Raw genomic sequence first — 23,398 nt, 5'->3', positions numbered from 1 at the left:
CGATAAGCTGTTTGCCTGCCATACTTTTATTTCAACCTTGAGCTTAAAGTTTCAACGTGGGAGAAAAATGGGTCGATGGCTTAACGTTGGGCGCGTGAGTGGTTCATAAACGCCACTGGAGTTTGGCGTCGTGTGACGAGTCGAGGATTGGGAGTGTTTGTTGGTTATCACTTGCGCCCATTCTGACTCTTTACCCTGCAATCTCATGCAACCAACAAGCAATTGGTTAACGATGGCTTTCTTGTTCTGAAAAGGGGTATCTAATCTACTTAAGCTGAAGAGCTTTTAAAAGTACTTCTTCAGTTCTTTCTAGCAATCCCTCCATTACATCTGCTCTAAACATAGCCTCATTCCACGAACCACCAAATACAATCTGGCACCTCAAAGTCCAGATAAAAAACTGCACAGACGGTGGCATTACAGTATTAGCAAGCCAGAAGTCCTCAATTTCCCATGATCCAAACCTGTGTGCCATGAAATCTTCCAGAATGCCTAGCGACGTAAGCAGCGGCGTCCGAAGGAACGCTGCACCTTCGGCGACTTTTTGCATATAAAGAGGCATAGCAGCTGGAACGCAAAGAGCACCTTCTGCATCCGGATGGTTGAGAGCTTTTCGGTAGTAGTCAGAGAGCTTGATAGCGGTCTTGTCGAACGTTTCGGCGCTGATGGGGACGTATAGCGGAAGAAGTGTGTAGTAGCACGCAACTCTTTTAAGTTGGGCAAAGTATTCTTCGGGGAAGAATCGACGAGCATCAATGTTGGCACAGCTGGCCCATACATCACCTGCTTTGCCTGTCTTTTCACGCTGGTATTCCTGGACGGCTATGCCGAAAGCGACCTGCAGTGCAGCTGTGACTGTCATGCCACGTTTTTTGAGTGCAGCGATAACTTTGCTGCTGACTTGTGGGCTAAGATTGCGTTGTCGGCGGAAAAACCCCTGGAGTGGTGTGCCGGGGTTATCAGACGGTGTAAAGATGGCATTGTCTGTCGAAATGCGTTCAAGAATCTTTCGGGCAGGGCCAAGGACCTCTGGGGAGTCTCCCCGGGGAAGATTGAGGATAGTGTCCATTGTGACAGGTAAATTGTCCTTGATATCTTCGGGGGTAACTGGATCGTCGCTTGGATTGGCCAGGATAGAGAAGAAAGTATCCCAAAAGAATAGAGCACCCCGACCATCAACCCAGCCATGGTTGATCTGAAGGGTTAATTCCCCCGTGGCTGGAAAGTAGAACAAGGTAGGATAACGCCTGGAGCCACTATCACGGAAGATGTCATCAGGGGTAGTCTCTCGACAAACAACAAAGGTCTCGGAAAGCCAGTCATCGAGGCCTTGGCCTTGGAAAACCTCAATGACCTTGCCTGCTTCGCCATGACGGGATGCGATCTGAGGTTGCTTCTTCCTCGTCTGTGACCATGCGTCCCTCAGAGAGGTTTCGATGTGATCAGGAGAAAGGCCATGATGGTTCCTGAACTTAACTGTTGTAAACAGTATGAATGGAGCAGGCTTCCCAAATTCGCCTTGGGTATAATAGTACAACTCTTCAAGAGTACCACGGTCGTTCTCAAATACAGTTGGTGAGGTTTGTCTCCACTCGAAAGGCATCCTGAATGGTTGGTTAGAGTTAGACCCAAGGAATTGAGATTGGTTTTGTGAGGTTTGTATTTTGTAGTATATAACTAGAGCCTTATCCTCTCTTATAGAAATGTGTCTTGCCTTATATACGTCAGACTTAGGCCTTTTATGTGCCTCCAACTGACCCTTTGAGGCTACATCAGCCGCTCACTGCAAAATACGCCGATTAAATGGAGTAAGTCCGCACCTCAATGCATTACAGTCCAATCAGTATCAAGTAGCCAAATGGAAGTGTTTCCCTCGTCTTCTTAAACGGGAAATATGATGCGCTCAGCTCAGCCCCAGAGACCACTGCAGGGGTGTAGGACGTCTAGCAACCCTAGATAACCTAGAAAAGAACTATTTATGCTTACCTCTGCATTGAAATATGATGTCATTTGGATGGACGGGTTGCCAAGACATATTGATGCTTGTTCTATTGCTCTTGTACAGAGTACTACATGTGATCTACACCGCTAAACCGTTTCTAGTATTAATGTGCCGCCCTTCGCATTAAACCAAACCACGATGTTAACGTACTTACTTGATGGAGATGCGCAGCAATTTTGTGAACAGAAGCTGTAGTTAAGCATTTAAAGTATGTTCCTGGAGTCCTCGTAAGACTGTACTAACTCGCGAAATCCAGTAGCGCCTATATATGCCTAATTTGCACTAATTCGGGCCCAAGGAGACTTGCTGCAGCTGTAAGAGCTTTTAAAATGCGGACTCTGCTAGAGGTGCTACCGCATTCCACGAGTTGATATGATCTATTTAAATTTACTTTTTGAAGGTCAGTTTTGAAGTTGTACAGTTTAAATCAAAACAATAGCCAAACACATATATAAACCTAATGCTAATGAAGGTTCAAGTCCAAAAGTATAGAGTTGATATGAAATTCAGGAATTTCACAGATATGCAGGGAGACAGACCGGTAGAAGCGAGGTCACCACAAGCTAGTAAGCCTTGATGGCGCCCCACCCGTAGTTCCCGCACATGTGTTATAACACTAGAAGTGAAGCTATATCGAGGGCATGTATAGACAATAGGTAAGCACTGGGCTGAAACCAGTATTACAGTTCTCTAGGTAACATTTCCTTACTTGGGACTTTCTAATTTGTCTACAAAGCCTTAAAAAAGAGACGACGCGGCAGGCGCAGACCCTAGAAGCCCTTGTGAATAATCCCATTCATTGAGCTTTTGTAACACACGGTCACTGACAGATACCACCTTATTGCTCACTTTATTACCGTAATTATCATATCTACATACTTGGATCAGGGATCGGTAGGCGCTGTGTTCGGCATACTATTGAGGTACGAACTGGGAACAACATCCTATGTTCATCTTGCAAGTGGAGAAACCCTTCTTGATAGCTTCCAATCTTACCTATTGCACTCGTGGGCCCACGACTAACGAGGTCAGAGTTATTGACCGCCAATCGGGTCATCTTACAAAAGAAGGCATCGATGAATTCTTTTGTCTTTTGCTACTCTACTTGTTCAGCTCATATCCCCGTGATTGCGTGTTAACTACATTATAACGCTAAGTTTCTTAATGCATGTTATTTCTCATTCCATCCCACCTCTTGAAATTACCAGCGTCCAGTCCAAATAAATCCAACAAACGACCAACCATCTGATCCAATATATCCTCCACAGAGCTCGGCCTTGTATAGAATCCCACAACAGGAGGTGCGATAATTGCACCAGCCCGAGTCACCTCCATCATGTTCCGCAAATGTATTTCGCTAAGAGGCGTTTCTCTTAGTGATAGCACTAATCTCCGTCGTTCCTTTAGACAGACATCTGCGGCACGAGTGATGAGATCATCGCAGATACCAGCATTAATGGCAGCTAGTGTCTTGACTGAACAGGGGGCAACAATCATGCCGTCAACATGAAATGAGCCGCTAGCGATGGGTGCAGCTAGATCGCTTGGGTTATAGGCATGATCTGCTAGCGCTCTAACGGCAGTTGGTGTGTAGTCTGTTTCGTATTTGATGGTCTCGGCGGCCCACTTGCTGATGATGAGATGCGTTTCGACGTTCAAATGTCGAAGTGTTGAGAGGATGTGAATGCCTATAGCAGCACCAGTTGCGCCAGTCAAAGCGACAATGATCTTCTTTCTTGAGGCTTCTCCCATTTTGGATTGAAAGAATGGAGAGTAAGGAAGTGGTTGGCAGAGTCAGGTTTGGGCAGGTCCGAAAGTCTACTGAAAGTTGGAAGAGAAGTCTTTAGCTGGTGAGAACACTGGGCTTTCAATGCAATAAACAGAGAACATTGTTTTTGGTCAATGTCGTTTACTTTGAAGCTTTTATTAACGAAGTTCAAATCGGCCATGTTGATCGATTCGGGGAGACTCGGTGACCTCGGACGACCCACCTGCGGGATGCCCGGGACACTCGGTGAGCTCGGCATATGTGGATCAGGTGGAATTAGTACGCTCGGAGGACTCGGTCTACCAAGCATGATACAGTGAACCAGGAGAACATCACAGAACCCATCATAACAAAGTTTCTATAAGAAGCCGCAATACCAATTCATTATTTTCATCTTCACTCAACTATCATCATCAATTCTTACTCGTCACTATGTCGTCGCAAAACCTTCCTCATATGGAATTCCGCAGCTACGTCGAGGCTCTCGAAGCCGATGGCGATCTTGTCTCCATCAATGAAGAGTGCGATCCTCACCTTGAAGTCGGCGCCATCATCCGAAAAGTCGTCGAGAACAATGAGAAAGCTCCTCTATTCAACAAGCTCAAGGGACAAGATGAGAATGGCTTATGGAGGATTCTCGGAGCACCCAACTCGCTGCGCTCTGATCCAAAGCAGCGCTTCGGCAGACTTGCCAGACATCTTGGACTTCCCATTGACTCATCAATGAAAGACATACTGGATAAGATGGTTGATGCCAAGACGTCTCCTCCCATTCCACCCACGGTTGTTAAGTCCGGTTCTTGCAAGGAACATATCTTGACGCCTGATCAGTTCGACCTGACAAAGCTCCCTGCGCCGTTTCTGCACCAGTCGGATGGCGGGAAGTATGTTCAAACGTACGGCATGCACATCGTTCAATCGCCGGATGGGAAGTGGACAAACTGGTCCATTGCCCGTGCTATGGTTTATGACCGGAACCACCTCGTCGGTCTTGTGATCAAGCCGCAACACCTTTGGCAGATGCACCAGCTGTGGAAGAAGGAAGGTCGCGATATGCCTTGGGCTCTTGCCTTTGGCGTCCCCCCAGCTGCTATCATGGCATCCAGTATGCCACTCCCGGATGGCTTGTCAGAAGCCGAGTACATTGGCTCGCTTGTAGGATCTTCTCTTGAAGTAGTTAAGTGCGAGACCAATGGACTTCATGTGCCTGCCAACTCGGAGATTGTTTTTGAAGGAACTTGTTCTATAACAGAGACTGGACCTGAAGGTCCCTTTGGAGAGATGCATGGGTAAGCTTTGATGACTGTCTATCTTTCACAACTACTAATGCCCCTCTAGGTATGTGTTTCCCGGAGACACACACCAGTGGCCGAAGTACACGGTCGATCTCATCACACATCGCAAAGACGCTATCCTGCCTGTGTCCAACTGCGGTAGACTGACTGACGAGACTGTAAGTTCCGCTCTCTTTCTTTGCCTTGTAGCTATCATGGCTAATTCTAATAGCATACTATGATCGGGCCTCTTGCTGCTGCAGAGATTGGTTTCCTTCTCAGGTCTCAGGGCTTGCCGATCAAGGAAGCTTACTCTCCATTTGAGTCTCAAGTCACATGGGTTGTCTTGCAAGTGGACACTCAGAAACTGCGCGAACTCAACACCAATTCCAAGGAGTTCTGCCGCAGGATCGGAGGTTTGGTTTTCCGGCATAAGGTTGGATACACCATTCACCGCTTGGTCCTTGTTGGCGATGATATCAACGCGTACGACTTCAAGGACGTGATCTGGGCTTTCTGTACACGCTGCCGTCCTGGTATGGACGAGTATCATTTCGAAGATGTTGCTGGCTTTCCTCTGATTCCGTATATGTCACATGGAAATGGAATACCTGCTCAGGGCGGTAAGGTCGTTTCTGATTGCTTGATGCCCGTCGAGTATACGACCGGGAAGAACTGGGAGGCAGCAGATTTCGAGAACTCGTTTCCCCAAGAAGTCAAGGAGAAAGTCTCCAGCCGTTGGGAGGCCCTGGGATTCGGAAACTCTAAGTAGGTTAAGATAGATGACTTTTCACCTTACGTAAGCTATAGACATGAAGTATAGAAATGACAAGCACCATCGTATACAAAGTTGAGTCGTGATACGATGAGCCGAGTCGGAACTAAAAAGTTGTATCTAGCGGCACCTGGTCCGACATGATGAAATTGTACGATTCTAGCGGTGAAAAAGCGTCAAAGTCAAAGGTGCGAAGCCATCCATCGATGCTGAAAATACTATAAGTTCGGTCAGCAATATGATCACCATAACCAATGGGCGAAACTAAAACCTTTGTTCCTGGGAGGCGTTCAAGGGGTCAAAGGGGATATCGATTCCCTCTGGAAAGCTTGTAGACTGGCGCTCATTTGACGAACCCAAAGGCTGGACTCTACTTTCGTCTTGTTCCGCTAATCTTTGTAGAGCTTGTATCGCCCTCAGAGCCTTTTTATGCGCGGTGGAGAATTGTCCCACGTCTTCGCTTCGATCAGCCAAAGTCTGCATCAGTTCAGCTTGGATCTGTCGTGTTTCATCCGCTTGCGAATCGTGTCTCATAAAACTCAACAGCAAAGCAGAGGAGAGTCCATTATGGACGAGTGCCCATGACGAAGTAGCATGGTTCGACATCGAACGTAGCTTGATAAATGCACGAACACTTTCTTTCAGAGCAGCTTGGAACCGACTCAAGATCTGTGAGTAATCTTCGCCAGAACACAATCCCTTTGCCTTTGTGGAAAGGATCGGTCGGCAGAACGTAGACAGCACAAAGTTCCGATGGAGCTTCAAGCTATAATGCTCTTGGAGCTCTTGGATAGAGGTGCAGTTCTGCCGTGCTTCTAAATGTGGAGCGAGAGAAGCCTCCAAGTTGCGGAGATCTTGGGAAAAGAGAATGCAATGCTCCAACCAAGGTCCTTGTGAGAAATTTCGTAGATGTCTAAGTGTGAGATGACACAGCCAGTTCATGGCTTGCCGGTAGTTCAAAACTTGATCAGGGAGAGCATTTGGATATATCGTTGGCAGGTCTGATTCGAGGTTCATCTCTTGCGAAGCTGGCGGTCGACCAAAAGCTAAAGACAGAAGAGCGTCTTGCCAGACTATGGCGAGTCTGCCACCAAGGTATACGTCAGCTCAAGCAAAGCAAAGGCTGGAATGATAGACCAACAACTTACCTCAGGTGCTGTGACTCACAATGCTTGAGGCGGAGAGTGTCTGGTATTGTTGTAGGCTGATGAAGGCCAATAGATAGTGCTAGCCGAATGGTAGTTCCTCCTAAGATCCAGGCTGCACGGGGGTTCATGTCATTCTGTAAGACGTGCCCGAGAATAAGTAGTGCTTGGATAAGCCTCTTGGATGGATTCCATAACAAGTCAAACGATCCGAGACACCCCAGCGCAGACTTCACTGGTACGTGTGAGTGACCCTGAACAGACACGAAGAGTTGGCTACTTACATTCTTCCCGAGATTTGGACACTCGTGCGGCATTGTTCAGGTCAGAGAATTGTGCCCCAGCCGCAAGAATGGCATGAAGTAGGCAGAGGCTATGGTTGTCCACTTGCCCTACTTCCTTATCTCGATTGACAAGTGAGCATACAAGCTTTTCTATCTCATCAAGATCGTCAATAACAAATTGGAAAGGATGAACTCGATCCCGATAGAAGCTAAAGAGCGCAATCATTTCTCGGTCATCGGCGAGTTTTAAATCCGATCGCCTAGGCTGAGGACCTTGTTCGTTATTAGAGACCTCATTCATACCCAATAAGGGGAAAATGCCTGTTTCGAAAGCAGCACGGCGCTCATTGTCTGACTGGGGTTGGGCACTGTTTGGTCGTGCTACTGAGATGATGGAGTTACCGCCGAGCAAGGATGGAGTAGGGATTGATGTTCTATCATTGTGGCTGGCGGGGTTTGCCGAGAATGTGTTGTTATCGTTGCTGTGATCTGAATCTGTAGCTGGTTGGTTGACTTGAATGACTTCTCGCCTAGGGGTCCTTGGCACTGGTGGCTGGTCGTAAAAACAGAGGTCAGAATGACCGCGCTTGACGCAGGTTTGACAAGGTTGTTGATGATTACAGCGGACCTTCCTCTCTCGGCAAGGTAAACAGGCTTTGCGATTGCGAGCCAATTGTCTTTCACGCAGTATTTTCTTCATATCTATTGGCCGAACCTCTTCAGCTGCGTCCGTAGAGTCGCTCGGATGACTCGGATTATTGGGTGTACTCTGTAGGAAGGAACTCATTGGGGATTTGTCGTTTCAAGTTTCTACTTGTATCGTCTGGAGTGAAGTTTTATGACATCTGCGTTATGAGTCTCATTTTAGGACTCACCAGACGACGCAAGCAAAAGTCGGTTTCTAGGTCAACCGCGATACATGCCCATAGCGCTAAAATGTGGCCTCAGGCATATAGGAGACTAGAGTGATGATTGATTCTGTGGGACTGGAATGACGTCATTTGGTTTGTATCGAGTCTGGCAGTATGATGGCTGTTTTATCACGCGACATGGCAAGCTATAGCTTAGCAACAGTTTGAAAACAATCGTTAACGTACGTTATCCTTGTGGCAACAACCGGATCTTTAGTTGATCTAGTCCTTATATATCCTCACCTTGTAGTCGTCTAGCCATTTGTCCTTGATAATAACCAGTTGAGAAGCCTGAACTTTCTTTAGGTACTCATCTTCCAGAGTATCCTTGTAGTCCTCCCTATCAATATCCACGAATCCCTCTTTTGCAATCGACCGAGGAGTTATCATCAAGGACCTCCCTATGATATGTGTTAACATATGGAAACTTCAGACGGCGGTTAGGCTTCTTACCGTTGATGGTCCTATCAGTAGCAATTCGCAACATGCAGCTAGAAACATCCTTCTGCTCCCCAAATTCGACGCCATTATCGATGAGCCATTTTTCATACTCTGCTGTTCGGATGGCACTCTTGATCCAGCATGGCGCAACATAGTTAATTCGGATATTTTGCTCATGGCTGGATCTTCGAGCTGTTCTCATGAAACCACGCAGTCCATATTTCGTCGCAGTGTACTCCCAGTTGCCCTGTCGCAAGTCAATCAGCTTGCTTTATGAAATCTCGGTGGTAACTTACTGGGGAGTCTATCCATGCCACCATACTGCCTGTTATGATGAAGCAACGATCGCGCTCTTCATTGACTGGCTGCTTACGGAAGTAATGAACGGCCAGTTTCCAGGTGTAGAATGTGCCATCTATATTGACCCGGACAATATTGAGGTCAGGCTTTGTTGGCTCGCCTGCGGGATCTAGGTCCTTCAGTCAGTCTCACTCATCATCCCACAGTTGTGCTAAAACCTACCATCCAAGTTCCACAAACTGTCGCCAGAGCTCCGACTAATGCCAGCATTGGCAATAACAACGTCAACGCTGTTACTAGGACTCTGGCTTTTTGCCTTTTCAAAGACTGTCTTTTGTTGTTCCCAATCTCTGATGTCGCATTTCACGAAAGCGCAGGTTGTCCCACTAACATTAAGTTCCGCTTCAATTACACGACCACGCTCCTCATTAACATCGGCAAAAGTAACGTAGGCACCAGCGGCGGCAAAGTCCCTCACAAAAGCTTCGCCCATACCATTGGCGCCTCCTGTCACAATGACTGACTTTCCACGCACATTGTCAAGTTGAGGAGTGGCTGTGTGATCTATGGGACCATTATAGGAATAGCGATTTATGGCCATGGTGGTGTATGTGAGTATTGGGATGCGGTGTGTGTATTAGCTTATGCGATAAACTGTAGAAACGATAGGTCAGGAAGCTATATCATAAAATTGATGGCAAGTCTCCAACTAGATATGATAAGGAAGAACTAAAGCTGCTTGCCTTTCATTTCTCTCAAAGGCCGGGTTCGGTTACGGCCCTTACGGGTATCGTTTGCCAACCCCGCACGGGGCCTCAGATGTCGATCAACGATCGGCAATCCCAATCGGGGTAGCCGCAGCGTGCGCCAAACATGTACCATGATCTTAATGCCGGATGCACGGAGAGTGAGAAACCAAACGTCGGGAAGCATGTTCGGCTATGAACAGTGATGTCGGGAGGAGAAAGTAGCATGATAACCCAATGCGGCATTTGCCGAACTGAATGGGAGATTGTTTAGTGCCGCTTAGTTGTATACGACTGCAGAATGAGGTTCTTTGCAAGAATCTGCCCACAAGATATAATGAGTAGCTCAGTAGGTACTTGAAGTATCACAAGGAGACTCGAACAACCAGCATATCGTCCAATCAATTCCAATCCGCCCACTCCAATTAAAGTTCACCATAGACTGCGAATTTTTGTAGGAATCGCTCCAATTCGTCACCATGCCTGCTTTTGTCGAGTCCCCCGAGACCAAAGCCCAAGCGGCTGGGGATATTTCACGGATGCCAGCAACAGAGCTTCCAGAACTTGTCATGAAGACAAATGAAATTCCCAGTACTACCAATGGCCATACCAATGGTCATATCACAGACCCCTTCAAACTCAGCCAAGAGTTTGCGTATACGCCACGCAAGATCAAGGTCATTACCATTGGAGCCGGCTTCTCCGGTCTTCTAATGGCACACAAATTTCAACACCGGTTCCCCGAGATGGAAGACATTGTAGACCACACCATCTTCGAGGCCCGAAGCGATATTGGCGGCACATGGTTGGCGAACAATTATCCCGGAGTGCAATGCGATGTTCCCGCTCATATCTACGTACGTAGCCTCGACTCATCTACACGACTCTATCTAATCGTATCCAGGCATTTCCCTTTGACCCCAATCCCGACTGGGAGAGGTTCTATGCCAGTGGCGGTGACATCCTAGCTTATATGAAAGCGACAGTCAAGAAATGGAACCTCGATCGTGACTTGAGACTTAAAACTCGGGTGATCGGGGCAGAATGGTTGGATGACCTAGGTCAATGGAGAGTTACGGTAGAACATGAGAGTGTTCAAAGAGAGGAATACTGTCACGTATTGATCTCAGCTCAAGGAGTTCTTGTGTAAGTTTAAAACATAGCTATTATTTCATTCAATGCTAATTGTCTCAAGACACGAGTCATGGCCAAAGATCCCTGGTCTGAAAGACTTCAAGGGCCATACAACCCACTCAGCCAGCTGGGATCATGATTTTCACTACTCCAACAAGCGCATAGCCGTGGTCGGTAACGGCTCCTCGGGTATTCAAATTGTTCCCCAGATGGTCAAATTACCTGGCACGGAGGTGACCAACTTCGTCCGAGGTCCAGCCTGGGTTTTCTACCGGGCCCCTCCCTCGAAACACCTGGGTCGAGAGGATGACGATCCCAATCCTCGATACTCAGCTCAAGACAAAGAACGGTTTCAAGACCCGGAGCTTCATTTACAACATCGCAAGGGAATTATCTCACGAACCAACAAGTCCTTCTATGTCTTTAGAAAGGGAGTGAACAATGAAGCAGGAATGAAGATGGCGGCTGAGCAGATGGCCGAGAAGCTTGGCCACGATCCAGTTCTGTGCTCCAAATTGATACCAAAGTGGGAACTAGGCTGTCGTCGCATAACGCCAGGTCCAGGATATCTGGAATCGTTCCTGAGACCGAACTGCCATCTTACAGATAGTGCTATTACGCAAGTGACAGAGAAAGGTCTTCGGACTGCTGATGGTAAGGAGCACGAGGTGGATGTCAGTAAGTAAACTCGCTTTATCTCCTAGAAAGTAGAAATGCTAACGTGTGTCCCAGTCATCTACGCTACTGGTTTTGATGTCTCGTTCCGGCCCCGGTATCCTATTGTTGGCCTCAATAAGGTCGACCTCCGAGAACAGTGGAAGGAGAACCCTGAAGCATATCTCTCAGTCTCCGTTCCATCAATGCCCAATTACTTTATGATGATGGGACCCAATTGTCTTGGTGGTCACGGTTCACTTGTAGAGTCCCTCAACTGGACAGGTGACTACTTCGTCAAGTGGATCAAGAAGATGGCAACTGAGGATATCAAGTACGTCGTTCCGAAAAAGGAAAAGGTTGATGCCTTTATCAAGTATTGTGATCAAGTCCACAAGACACTTGTTTGGAGCGGTGGTTGCACGAGTTGGTACAAGAGAGGTAGGGTTGATGGTCGAATCACGGCGCTTTTTGGTGGCAGTGCTCATCTTTTTAACCGTATGCTTGGGGACATTCGTGCTGAAGACTACGATATCACTTACAACACGTCAAATCCCTTCAGATTTATGGGTAATGGGTTTACGGCTTTCGAGATGGATCCTGAGAGCGATCTGTCTTGGTATGTGGAGAAAGCAGAAACACTTCGACGTTGAGTAACGAATGGCTACGGTATCCTTATCTTAGTTCTCTAGCCTAGATAGTAGCATGTTCAATGGTTGTTTTTGCTATTGAGAGTTTTTGTTTAGCATGTGCATCACGGCAATCTTGACAGCATATAATAATCTGAGGCTTGCATTTGTGATTAAAGAATATCTAAGTCAATAGTTCCAAAATCAAAGTTGTAGTCAACAAAAGGCTCCAGTAAATCATGATAGCGATTCAATAAGTCTTCATGGAATACGGCATTCTCAGGCGATGGTAAAGCTGTTGTTGTGGTACCAAACTCGTTATCGGCAAGGAGACAATCCGCGATCCTGCTCGTCGACCTCGTCACAAATGGAAACAGAAGCACCCAGTCAAAATCGCTAGATGCTGAACTTGTATCCCCCCCATTACCACCGTTGGCAGTAGGCCTGGGTTTGCCAGCATGCATCATAGTTCGAGGTATTGCGCGGAGTCGTTCAAAGCCTTGTCTTATGACATTTGCAGAAGCCCACATATGCTGAAGTTGGGCAACAGCTTGATCTAGGATGTCCAATCCCTCTTCTGCTTCCTGCGAGAACTGTTTAATCCGAGTTGCTTGTAGAAGTGCAATAAAGGCCGTTCCACAGTACCAGCAGGTGATTGCCATGAGAAAACGCGCATTTCCGCGAGATAGAATATCTCTGAGAACTCTAGCGATGCATGATGCTGCCAATATCGCTGGTGGTAGAGCCTGAGGTAGATCTGGGGTCGTTCTTTGGAGATGCATGATGATTATTGCCGTGAGGTAAGGAAGATGCAACTGATGGACGTCGCGGTCAAAAGACTCTGTACGACTTGAACCAATGGGAAGCTGAAGGTCTGGTGGTAATGATTGAACCCAATCAACGAGCTCTTGTCGGAGTTCTTTGGGGAATGGAGAACACGTCGAGTCAACAGACCTGGACAGCGCTTTGGATATCTTGCCCAATATGCCACATAAACGAACCCAATACATGAATATCCGGCCTTTCTTTTGAGATGCTGGATCGCTCGGGAAGTCAGACGGTTGGACTTCCTTGATGGTCATGTCCTCTGGGCAAATAATACAGGGCTTGCTTTGGCAAAGGGATGTGAGTCTCTCGCGTGCCTGACAAGGGTTAGCATGTTTCCAACCTCGGGAAAACAAAACAAGAGACTTACGAAGACAGTCCACCACAGTCTCCTTCGTAGGCTGAGATGAATCTCACTTGATACGACGGTATCTTCTTTCGGCTCACGATGAATATTCATCTGCTGCGCATGTCTGATTATCACAGAAGTCCACCACCAAGAAGCATGCCTGTGAGCTGTAGCCGGCGATCGCGGCGCCCACCAGTAAAACATAGAAATAGCCTTCAACGCCGTAAGAATATCCGGCTCCTCATCTTCATAAAACATCATTCTTGCTTTCTTGTAGTAGGCAGCTGGTCCCTCGTGCGGTATTAACGGCGGTTGTATATGGCTCGCGGCAAGCGCAAGAGCATTCGCAAGCATGGGGGATCTCTCCAGTTCGGATGTGAGTGTCTGGCGGTCAAGAACAGGACACCAAGGATAGCAGTACTCGAAGTATGTCTCGGAAAAACTCTGTTGAAGTTCTTGTTGTCGAGGATTTGATGCTGAGTTTCGAAGCTCGAGATTTGCTACGAGCTCTTGTTGTTCGGCTTCGAGTTGGTTCTCTGGCCCGTATACTTGGAGAAATCCTGTGTCAACATCTCCTGCATGACTTCGACCGGCACCTTCCGTTGGTGATGTGCTCGATTGGGTTTGATGGGTGGCAGAAATGTCAGGACGATGCTCGGTTGGGGGAGCAGCAAATACCACGTGCGGTGTCGAGGCCGGTGGTGAGGCTGGTGATTCAATATTACCATGGTATACTAGATCATCTTGAAATTCGATATTGGTAGTGTCCGGTTCTTCTCTACCATGCTTCCCATCATCCACTTGACATTGTTACTTAGATCCGAGTAACAACAAGGACGAAGGCTGACTCACCACCTGGATTGGCTGCATCAGTCACAGCATCGCACCCTGCTTGGGTAGATGCTCGACGACGTTGTTTGCCCCTTCTGGATGGCCGAAGATGACAGTCCTGGTCTTGATTATCGCAGTTGGAGCATCTCGCATGGCCCTGTGAGCTTCGGCTCTGTCACGCAGTTAGCACTCGGCACATCCATTTTCGGCAATAGAGAAACTCACCTGCAGATCGCACTTGATCTTCTTCGAATGGCAAAAGACACAAACGGCTTCAGCACGTTTACGTTTCGGTTGTTGAGTGGTAAAGTGGAGCCAATTGCCGACGAGTTCAGTCATTGCCGAGTGATAAAGTTGAACAGTGAAGGTAGGGAAACAAATGGAGGATTGCCGAGATGTGCCCCATGTATTAAATTGACGTTGCCCCTCAAACACACGGACCCAAGTTAAAGGCCGAAGGCAGCTGAGACTGGGTTGCTCAGGGATGGGAGGCGGGGAAACCACTAGCCGCTAACTTGGCGAGTCTCGGCACTGATAAGATAAGCCAGCGAGGTAATACATACCGAGTTTAGGGTAAGTTACGTTAATTTGCATAAAATGAGAAGTTTGCAATGTAACACATTACTTAAAAGATTCTATTATTTGTTGATTATTATATTAGAGGCCTAAGTGTTTCTCTCAGTAGCATACTAAACGACAAGTACTTCATTGTTTGCTGCCTGGTCACATCCCTTGCAGGTTTATGGTCATCGGATTGCGCAACATCACGGTCCAGTCAAAATAATATGACAGTTTCAATTGCACAGTATCTGGATCAGGAAAAAGAACACGTATTCAAGACTGAACCCATCAGTGAAAAGCATTAGAGAATGTAGCGGAATTGCATGTTCTAACTTGCATATTAGTAGTTGCTCAACAAGGAGGGACTAATGTACTGACCTTCTTATCGGTGAGATCGTCTTCATATGCATGATCAAATCCTTCCATGATACCAGCCTTGTCGCGCTTCTTGTTAGTCCACATACACATAAGACGATATGCAATTGCCAGCAAGGCAGCAACAATAGCCGTCACAACCACGACGATAAATCCTGGTACATATCGAGGCGCGTCTTCCTTCTTGAAGCACAGGGGCCCAACAAAATTACCTGCGGCAATGTTAGTTGGCTTTTTGCAAGAGACGCGAATATTTGCATACCCAGGCAGTAGCCGATGTAGAGGCCAGAAGAAGCGACGGAACGTTTCGTATAGCCTGCTGTATTGGCAATTTGCAGACCCATAAGCACAGCATAGCCACCACCGACAGAGGGAAGGATATACACCGCAAATAGAAGGGCACCGGTTGCCGATTGAGGCAGAAGCCAAAGAAGAAGAGAAGCCAGAATTGTGCCGAGCTGAGCAACAAAGACTAAATACGTTCTGACGTTCTTGTATCGATAGGCAAGGTAGGGCATCAGCAGTTGAAGAGTTCCTGCATACAGACCGCAGGTCCCTTTTCAGAGCCGGACATTGTTGATCATGTGTTTGTTGATGAGTTAATAATTGTCACATTTCAAGCGCCAGGGCTGGATACTTATGTCGAATCCTCGCAAGCTTGTTCAACAGGGATAACCTGGGGTAGCGGTATGGCAATCCGGGGTATGGGGAAAAGATGGAGTTGTCGTACTGTGGCTGTGGCTGGGCGACCTTACCCGACCAAGATTACCGAAGTCTTTGCCGACGACCTGGACTCGCCGCTAATTTCCCCATCAAGGGCGCCACTTTTTGATGTTTGGTCGTAATCGCGACTCTGTATTCGTTCACTTTCAATTGACAGTATTTCACTGCAGGTTACAATTCTACGCAACCAATTCTTAGCTATCCATAAGGGAAAGCACTATGAAGCTAAGCACACGTCTCGAAATCCCCAGCGGAGAGGCGATGGAAGCCCTCAAGCTCATTAATCCCGTTAATTTCGGCCCAGCAATTCTTGAGAGGTTCATGGCGCCTCCAGTCCCAGGTCTTGAGACATTCAAGACCTCGCCGTCGTTATCATTCCTCCTCGAACACAAGTCTGGCCGAAAGCTCGTTTTTGACTTGGGAATTCGGAAAGACTATGAGAATTATGCACCGTCAATTGTCAAATATCTTCCAACTACGAAATACAATATTGAAGTAGCAGGTAATGTGGCGGATATCCTACAGGAGTATAATGTCCCTCTGGAAGACATTGAAGCTGTAATATGGAGGTCAGTAATCTTTGGTTCACCGAAAAGAGTCTAGGGTGTCCATGTTACTGAAGCCTTGTAGTCACTGGCATTGGGACCACATTGGCGACCCTTCCACATTTCCGCAGCGAACGGATCTTGTTGTCGGCCCCGGCTTCAAGGAAGCGATGCTTCCTGGTGCTCCGGCCAATCCGGAATCCCCCATCCAAGAAAGGGATTACGCGTATGTTTATCGAAAGCTTTGCCAATGAATCAATGTTAACAGATACCAGTGACCGTAATCTACGAGAGATTAGTTTCGAAGGACCAAAGTCACTCAAGATTGGCCAGTTCCCCGCTTTTGACTATTTCGGAGATGGGTCATTTTATCTACTCGATAGCCCCGGCCATGCTGTAGGCCATCTTTGTGGCCTGGCCAGGACGACTACTGATCCAGATACGTTCGTTCTCATGGGTGGAGATGTCTGCCATTATGCTGGTATATTCCGACCGTCTGAGTATCTTCCCATCCCGGAGACTATCTCCCCACACCCTTGTCATCCGAAAGAGGCCAGCGTTCTCTGCCCTGGCGAAGCATTCGCACGTCTGCAGAAGTCACGGGGAAGGAAGCCAACCGATAGTCTGTTCGACTTGACCTTCGGCTTGGATCTCGAACTCGCCACTAAAACTACTAGGCAACTACAAGAGTTGGACTGTAACGAGAACATCTTTGTTATTGTGGCTCATGACTCTACAGTCCGTGACGGTGTGCCACACTTTCCGCAAAGCATAAACAATTGGAAAGCTCAAGGGTTCGGCCAAGAATTGAAATGGGCGTTCCTCCGTGATTTGGAGAATTATTGGAAAGCCGAGGGATTGATGTAGACAGTCACGTATGTAGTTTGGAATAAACATTCACTAGCGTCACATCACCTCCATTGATTAGTGCAAGATTCTCCGTCAGTAGTCGCTTGGATTTAAGTTGCCGAAGAGCGGATACGTCTCGGCTATGGTGCCAACTAACCATGAGGATGTTCGGCTATGTCATGGTTATCCTGTTTTGGAAACGCTTCGCTTTTCACGATGGGGTATCTCGGTTGGAGGATGGACTACATCTTGTCCCCGGATCAGAGAACGCGGGGTTAACAAGGGTTTTGCGGGGCGTTTTATTAACACGAGTTACGACGGCGCTTTTCTTTGCTTGAATCGTTCAATTTGACACATTGTCTTCTGATTATAGAACCATTAACGTCTTCCATCATTCTTTTTACGCTGTCTTTTCCAATCATATCATCTTTTACATAAAGACTTCACGATGCCTTCAGCGGATCCACTCCGAGATGATGCTTTTGGAGCGTCAAGCAATGACTTGGATTATGATGTTCTCATAATCGGTGCTGGGCTCAGCGGAATCCTCAGCCTTTACCGTATGCGAGAGCTAGGTTTGAAAGCACGAGTAATCGAGGCTGGGTCTGCCGAAGGAGGAACTTGGTTTTGGTGAGCAACTTCATGCATCGCGATACCCACTGACTTTTAGCTAACGTAAATGCAGGAATAGATATCCTGGGGCACGATTTGACTCTGAAAGTTATTCGTACATCTTCTCATTTTCACAAGAAGTTCTCGATGAATGGAACTGGACAGAACATTTCGCCCCTCAACCAGAAACACTTCGGTATATCCAGTATCTCACGTCCAAGTTCGACCTCAAGCGCGATATGCAATTCAACACGCGCATCAAGTCAGCAAAGTTTCAAGAAGATACTTCTTCATGGTTGCTGGAAGATGAGGATGGATCCCATTACAAATGCCGGTACCTCATCACTGCGATGGGTATCTTGAACAAGCCGACATTACCAAACATTCCCGGTGTTAGAGACTTCAAAGGAGAGTCCTGGCATACGGCAAGATGGCCCAGTGATTCTTCCAGTCTTATTGGAAAGCGAGTGGGCATCATTGGCACAGGAGCAACAGCCATCCAGACCATCCAAGCAATCTCTGACAAGGTTGGGCACCTTACGGTATTTCAAAGAACTCCCAACTGGACAGCCCCGTTGAGAAATGCAAAGATTAGTCCTGATGAGATGAAGGAAATCCGCAAGAGATACCCAGAAATCTTCCGCCAATGTCGGGAGTCGTACTCATGCTTTATCCATGTGAGCGATCCCAAGAGCATCTTCTCTATGACAGAACAAGAACGCCAAGAACACTGGGAGAAGCTTTATGCTTTGCCTGGATTTGCCAAGGTTCTCAGTATCTCGTCCGATGTATTCACAGATCACAAGGCAAATGAGCTGTATAGCAAGTTTCACGCAGACAAAATTCGCTCAAGAGTCAATGATCCAGTGATTGCTGAAAGGTTAATACCGAAGAATCATGGCTTTGGTACAAGACGAGTCCCGTTGGAGAGTGGCTATTTCGAGGTCTTCAATCAGCCCAATGTCAAATTGGTGGATATAAGGGAAGACCCGATTTCCCAGATCACAGAAACTGGTGTCCAGACAGGTGACGAGCTTCATGAGCTTGATATTCTCATCTACGCTACCGGCTTCGATGCTGTCACTGGATCTTTCAATGCCGTGGATATTCAAGGTCGTGATAACATCAAGTTGAAAGATGTTTGGGCCGATGGAATCAAGACATTCCTCGGACTTACAGTCAAAGACTTTCCTAACATGTTTATGATCATGGGACCACACCAAATGTTTGGTAACATCCCGAGGTACGTTTACTCTCATCAAATATCTAGACAAGGCCACTGACAACTCCATTCCTATAGGTCAATCGAGTATGCCGCTGATTGGGTCGCTGAGTTTATCCATTATGCCCGCGACAATAAAGTCATTTATGTGGAAGCGACTGACAAAGGCATGGAGGACTGGACGCAGCACGTGCATGACTGCGGCAAAGGATTACTGGCCAATGAGGTTGACTCTTGGATGACTGGGGTAAACAAGAACTTGGCCCACAAGCAGAAGCGGTCCATGACACGATATAACGGGCCAGCTCCGGGATATCGAAGAAGATGTGATGAAGTTAAGGCGCGGGAGTACTCGGATTTTGTGATGAGGCATAATTGAGTGTTGTAGAGAATTGATATACGTGGTGTTTTAAGTCTAGTTCGATAAGTAGTTGAATAAATCTGGTTAAATTGGTACTAAGACGTTTTGACTTCGAATTTCAAAGAAGGCTCAGGGTTCGAGATTGCCCATTTGATTCCATCTTCCATGACTTTGTCCCATCGCTTTGACTCACTTATCTGCTCCCCATAGCGCCGAAAGCCATGAGGCAAGCCCTTGAAAACGTGGATATCCGTAGGGACCCTGAAACAAGACTTATTAGAAATTGGTCAACGAAGCTATTAATGACGATCTTACCCTGCCTCAGCTAGTTTCTTTCCATAAAGCAAGCCTTCGTCTCTCAACGGATCAAGTCCACAAATACCCAGTACCGTAGGTGGCAATCCCTTTACTTGAGAGACTGTGGCATTTCCCGTGTTCAACCGAAGATTGGCATCGTCAGAAGCAGAGAGCGGAAACTTCAGTAGTCCAGTGAAAAACTCAATGACCTTCTGGGAAAGGATAGGAGCATGTGCGTTCTCGATGTACGAGGACAAGGAGGGGTCTTTCATCTGTTTGAGCTGAGACTGATAATGTTCCGATTGAACCAATGCGGGAATCATGAGGATTTGTCCAGCGATCTTGGGGTTTGGATGTATGTCAGGAGACGACACGTTTTGTTTCAGAGCTAAAGCGGCTGCAAGTTGAGCACCAGCTGAGATACCCCCTACCAGTACCTGATCAGGATTACCAAGAAGCTTATCGATGTGGTTGTGTACCCAGTAGAAAGCATCCTCAACGTCGTTCCAGGCTGTGGGATATACTGCATCAGGTGTGTGACGGTAGTTGACATTGAAAACTACTGCTCCAGCACCGAGGGCAATTCGCGTAGATGTCGCATCTTCTGACGATAAAGAACCGAATAAATAACCTCCTCCATGAAGGTGGATGTAAACAGCAAGACGAGCGTTTGCCTCGGCATCTACTGGTCTATAACTGCGTGCCTCCAGAATAGTCCCATCTCTTGCCACAATCTCATGATCTGTTAGTCTGATAGATGAAGCCAGTTTTTTCATGTCCCTGGCCGAGATCTCCTCACGGCCTTGGTTGACTACCTTCTGTTGCTCGTAAATATCCGCGAAAACAGGAGGAGAAGGTAGGCTTTCTTCGACTGCAAGCCATTCTACCGATTTGCCGCCGTATTCGGAGAAGTCGCACATGATGATTGTTGATGGTTTTTTAGGTTGAATGGTGCAGAGGTGTTTCCATAAACGTGTGATGTCCTCTGATGCCGGCTTTCCAATCAGCAACGCAACTGTTAGTTGGTCCATTGCGCAATCACACTAGCTGTGCCTCGGCTCAACCGCATGGCTGAGGTCGGGGTTGGGTCCGGGAATGCCTAATTGGGATAGCCGCTGCATTCAATCCCGAGAATTGCCATAAACTACAGACAGTATACAATATGTTAGCAAAACGGTATGAACATTAATTTTCAACAGTATCTACTACTTTATCGACTCTAGCAATACTCAGACAAATTTTAACATCATGGCGTCTGGAATACCAATCGATCCTCCTTCTCGATCACTAAAAAACAAAGTCGCCATCGTCACTGGCGCCGGTTGTTTTGGAGATGGCATCGGCAATGGTCGGGCGATCTCAATCATGCTGGCGGATGAGGGTTGCAGCGTGATATGTCTTGACATGAATCTGGAGTGGGCAACCAAAACAGCTGAAATGGCCAATAAAAGATCAGATCGAAAGAATGCAATTCCAGCGCAAGGAGATGTCACAGTTGCAAGTGACTGCGAAAAGGCTGTTGCATTAGCGCTTGATAAATTCGGGCAACTGGACATACTTGTCAACAATGTCGGAATAGCAGGGGCGTCAGGAACAGCTATTGACGTGGACATGGCTAGTTGGGCAACAGGTCTCGATATCAATGTGTCGAGCATGGTTTTGATGGCAAAGTACGCTATACCAGCCATGATGACTAATGCTGGGGAGATCAAGGGATCTATAGTCAACATGGGGAGCGTGGCTGGCCTCAAGGGCGGAACACCACATCTTTTGTACCCGACTGCCAAAGGCGCGGTTGTCAACATGACACGAGCCATGGCAGCGCATCACGCCCCAGATGGTATTAGAGTCAACTGCGTTTGTCCTGGAGTAAGTGTATTGGGCCCAGAAACTACGATACCGCTAACATTTCTAGATGCTTTATACCCCAATGATGTATGCGAAAGGAATGACGGACGAGGCCAGAGAAGCGAGAAAGGCACGGAGTTTACTGGGAACAGAGGGTACAGGATGGGATGCGGCTTGTGCTGTTGTGTTTCTGGCAAGTAATCATGCTAGGTGGATCACGGGAGCCATCTTGCCTGTAGATGCTGGAACTACTGCAGCCGTTGGAACGAGTTTGCCAGCAAGTGCAAGTGTGAATGGATGAGAACAACATATTTACCATGGCCTCTATCTATTAGATCATGCTATTCATGAAGTAAGGCAACCCGTGACTTAATCTTGCCTTCTACCAGCTCTTCCAGAACTTGCTCAAATTCCGGGATGTTCCGTGTCTCAACACGAGGCCTGATATGCCCAGCTGCAATGAGGTCAAGAACTTGCTTTAGGTCTTCCACTTGGGCGCCGTAAGAAAAGATGAAGGATAGCCTCTTTCTTGTGCCAATCTTCATGTGAATGGTATTTTCTGTATCAAGGCTTCCGATGCAAAGTAGCTTGCCACCACGGCGAACTGAATCTGTTAATCGAAGTCATGAAGTCAAAAGGATAAACTCACCAATGTGTTGAGCATCTTCAAATGTTTGATGAGTGCCAACAAAATCCAAAACGGTATCGATCTTACCCGAAAGGCCATTTTCTAGGATAAAGTCTTGAGGAAATGTTTCAACCGGAACAATATCGCTAGACGGAATGCCCAGATGTTTTGCTTCATCCAGAAGGTCTTGTCGTATATCCGAAATGATTACTCTAGCTCCAATGTACAACAGTATCTGAAGAGCATTGAACCCAAGGCCGCCTAGACCAAAAAGAAAAACAGTCTCTTTCTTTTTGACTTCTCCTCTTCTCATGATGGCGTGGTATGCAGTACTCACAGCATCTGTAGCTACAGAGGCTTCCGCTGGGGTGACGCCTAACAAGATCTCAGTCACAAAGCTATCGGTCATGTGCTCAAATACTTACCCTCGGGAACCTTTACTACACCCCGTATATCTACCACTGCATAGGGCGCATAAAAGCCATCCTGGCCAATCCCGGAGTGGTGTCCTCGTTCACATAGTTGTGACAAATCGTGGGAACATTCTGGGCAATTGTCTTCTCCGCAGCCGGGGACTGCATGAAGAGCTACAATGTCACCCTAGGGACATCATCAGCGCTCATATTCATGGCTTGGGGTTCTAGCCTTACCACTTTGATCTTATTAGTCCGCACCGCGCTGCCTAATTTAATGACCTGGCCACAGCCTTCGTGTCCCTACATGATCAGCGACGGTCGTATGTATGTGTATCGTGGCCATACCAGAATATATTTCTCTTCAAACCAAGAAGGTTGCTTGTCTATAGTGAGCAGCGAATGATCACTCCGACAAACTGATGACGATTAATTTTGGATCCACGCTCGGGGAGAAATTGGTCGTACCACCGGATGCGAGCATTTTGCAAAGAACTCCATTAGAAGTGAGACTGGGAATAGGTACTTGTTCGCAAACCTCAATTATGTCAGGAACAGGTGTCTATATTTAGCGATTCTCACCTACTGGCTTTGGGCTTCCTCGATGTTTTCTCCAAGCATACATCGTTGTTGGAAGCTTTGATGTTGACATTATCAGCACAAATCCGAGGTACAAATTGATGTATCTTTACTTGGATTGAAAATAGTCTCAAATACACTATACGAATACCACAAAAACAGTCGTTGTTTCTATTGTTACTTTATTATTGTAGTCCGGTTGATTTACTCCTTCTGTGCCGAGGTAGAATTGTAGATATGCCATTGGCTGGTAAACCAGTTCGAAACCGCGGGGAAAGTGGATTAGGCTCTCGGTTATCCATTTTAGGACTAGCACT

At 47.1% G+C, this 23,398-nt stretch overlaps 13 protein-coding genes across 13 annotated transcripts; 5 read left to right on the top strand and 8 right to left on the bottom strand.

The window, feature by feature from the left end:
• Positions 1-265: 265 nt before the first annotated feature.
• Positions 266-1,603, bottom strand: B0J16DRAFT_324699 (uncharacterized protein; the record flags this gene model as incomplete). The annotated part of the gene is made up of 1 exon (XM_046125845.1): positions 266-1,603. The coding sequence occupies one exon, from the start codon at positions 1,601-1,603 to the stop codon at positions 266-268; it is 1,338 nt and encodes a 445-aa protein (XP_045977539.1).
• Positions 1,604-3,163: 1,560 nt separating this feature from the next.
• Positions 3,164-3,754, bottom strand: B0J16DRAFT_358478 (flavoprotein; the record flags this gene model as incomplete). The annotated part of the gene is made up of 1 exon (XM_046129592.1): positions 3,164-3,754. The coding sequence occupies one exon, from the start codon at positions 3,752-3,754 to the stop codon at positions 3,164-3,166; it is 591 nt and encodes a 196-aa protein (XP_045977538.1).
• Positions 3,755-4,202: 448 nt separating this feature from the next.
• On the top strand, positions 4,203-5,816 carry B0J16DRAFT_405506 (UbiD decarboxylyase family; the record flags this gene model as incomplete). The annotated part of the gene is made up of 3 exons (XM_046132894.1): positions 4,203-5,059; positions 5,109-5,223; positions 5,277-5,816. 3 exons carry the CDS (start codon positions 4,203-4,205, stop codon positions 5,814-5,816), a joined length of 1,512 nt encoding a protein of 503 aa, XP_045977537.1.
• A 54-nt stretch (positions 5,817-5,870) lies between these two features.
• Positions 5,871-8,117, bottom strand: B0J16DRAFT_188142 (uncharacterized protein). Its single transcript, XM_046122745.1, has 4 exons — positions 7,249-8,117; positions 6,968-7,199; positions 6,091-6,903; positions 5,871-6,037 (listed from the first exon to the last, which is right to left on the bottom strand). Exons 1-4 carry the CDS (start codon positions 8,033-8,035, stop codon positions 5,926-5,928), a joined length of 1,944 nt encoding a protein of 647 aa, XP_045977536.1. The 5' UTR covers positions 8,036-8,117; the 3' UTR covers positions 5,871-5,925.
• Positions 8,118-8,314: 197 nt separating this feature from the next.
• On the bottom strand, positions 8,315-9,673 carry B0J16DRAFT_293233 (uncharacterized protein). Its single transcript, XM_046124361.1, has 4 exons — positions 9,123-9,673; positions 8,897-9,069; positions 8,613-8,847; positions 8,315-8,560 (listed from the first exon to the last, which is right to left on the bottom strand). The coding sequence occupies exons 1-4, from the start codon at positions 9,499-9,501 to the stop codon at positions 8,382-8,384; spliced, it is 966 nt and encodes a 321-aa protein (XP_045977535.1). The 5' UTR covers positions 9,502-9,673; the 3' UTR covers positions 8,315-8,381.
• Positions 9,674-10,125: 452 nt separating this feature from the next.
• B0J16DRAFT_405503 (uncharacterized protein) lies at positions 10,126-12,096 on the top strand (the record flags this gene model as incomplete). Its single annotated transcript, XM_046132893.1, has 4 exons — positions 10,126-10,503; positions 10,551-10,792; positions 10,842-11,458; positions 11,513-12,096. 4 exons carry the CDS (start codon positions 10,126-10,128, stop codon positions 12,085-12,087), a joined length of 1,812 nt encoding a protein of 603 aa, XP_045977534.1. The 3' UTR covers positions 12,088-12,096.
• A 125-nt stretch (positions 12,097-12,221) lies between these two features.
• Positions 12,222-14,425, bottom strand: B0J16DRAFT_310926 (fungal-specific transcription factor domain-containing protein). The gene is made up of 4 exons (XM_046124991.1): positions 14,294-14,425; positions 14,090-14,240; positions 13,259-14,037; positions 12,222-13,205 (listed from the first exon to the last, which is right to left on the bottom strand). Exons 1-4 carry the CDS (start codon positions 14,405-14,407, stop codon positions 12,237-12,239), a joined length of 2,013 nt encoding a protein of 670 aa, XP_045977533.1. The 5' UTR covers positions 14,408-14,425; the 3' UTR covers positions 12,222-12,236.
• A 460-nt stretch (positions 14,426-14,885) lies between these two features.
• On the bottom strand, positions 14,886-15,719 carry B0J16DRAFT_188134 (uncharacterized protein). Its single transcript, XM_046122744.1, has 3 exons — positions 15,267-15,719; positions 15,008-15,216; positions 14,886-14,957 (listed from the first exon to the last, which is right to left on the bottom strand). The coding sequence occupies exons 1-3, from the start codon at positions 15,520-15,522 to the stop codon at positions 14,931-14,933; spliced, it is 492 nt and encodes a 163-aa protein (XP_045977532.1). The 5' UTR covers positions 15,523-15,719; the 3' UTR covers positions 14,886-14,930.
• Positions 15,720-15,913: 194 nt separating this feature from the next.
• On the top strand, positions 15,914-17,176 carry B0J16DRAFT_188131 (beta-lactamase-like protein). The gene is made up of 3 exons (XM_046122743.1): positions 15,914-16,296; positions 16,358-16,498; positions 16,548-17,176. Exons 1-3 carry the CDS (start codon positions 15,947-15,949, stop codon positions 17,137-17,139), a joined length of 1,083 nt encoding a protein of 360 aa, XP_045977531.1. The 5' UTR covers positions 15,914-15,946; the 3' UTR covers positions 17,140-17,176.
• A 251-nt stretch (positions 17,177-17,427) lies between these two features.
• On the top strand, positions 17,428-19,357 carry B0J16DRAFT_418538 (uncharacterized protein). Its single transcript, XM_046133771.1, has 3 exons — positions 17,428-17,751; positions 17,807-18,976; positions 19,034-19,357. Exons 1-3 carry the CDS (start codon positions 17,570-17,572, stop codon positions 19,332-19,334), a joined length of 1,653 nt encoding a protein of 550 aa, XP_045977530.1. The 5' UTR covers positions 17,428-17,569; the 3' UTR covers positions 19,335-19,357.
• A 54-nt stretch (positions 19,358-19,411) lies between these two features.
• Positions 19,412-20,533, bottom strand: B0J16DRAFT_276335 (Alpha/Beta hydrolase protein; the record flags this gene model as incomplete). Its single annotated transcript, XM_046123739.1, has 2 exons — positions 19,412-19,577; positions 19,632-20,533. The coding sequence occupies 2 exons, from the start codon at positions 20,531-20,533 to the stop codon at positions 19,412-19,414; spliced, it is 1,068 nt and encodes a 355-aa protein (XP_045977529.1).
• Positions 20,534-20,753: 220 nt separating this feature from the next.
• Positions 20,754-21,782, top strand: B0J16DRAFT_188124 (uncharacterized protein). Its single transcript, XM_046122741.1, has 2 exons — positions 20,754-21,482; positions 21,529-21,782. Exons 1-2 carry the CDS (start codon positions 20,862-20,864, stop codon positions 21,760-21,762), a joined length of 855 nt encoding a protein of 284 aa, XP_045977528.1. The 5' UTR covers positions 20,754-20,861; the 3' UTR covers positions 21,763-21,782.
• B0J16DRAFT_188126 (chaperonin 10-like protein) lies at positions 21,565-23,280 on the bottom strand. Its single transcript, XM_046122742.1, has 7 exons — positions 23,089-23,280; positions 22,971-23,040; positions 22,851-22,921; positions 22,740-22,805; positions 22,515-22,689; positions 22,111-22,464; positions 21,565-22,065 (listed from the first exon to the last, which is right to left on the bottom strand). The coding sequence occupies exons 1-7, from the start codon at positions 23,152-23,154 to the stop codon at positions 21,803-21,805; spliced, it is 1,065 nt and encodes a 354-aa protein (XP_045977527.1). The 5' UTR covers positions 23,155-23,280; the 3' UTR covers positions 21,565-21,802.
• Positions 23,281-23,398: the final 118 nt, after the last annotated feature.

The sequence above is a fragment of the Fusarium flagelliforme genome (assembly GCF_020744385.1).
Source record: "Fusarium flagelliforme strain FIESC 12 MPI-CAGE-AA-0113 chromosome Unknown B0J16scaffold_8, whole genome shotgun sequence".
NCBI lineage: Eukaryota > Fungi > Ascomycota > Sordariomycetes > Hypocreales > Nectriaceae > Fusarium > Fusarium flagelliforme.
The sequence above is the reverse complement of the archived record's forward strand: the minus strand, read 5'-3'. Positions and strand labels throughout refer to the sequence as shown.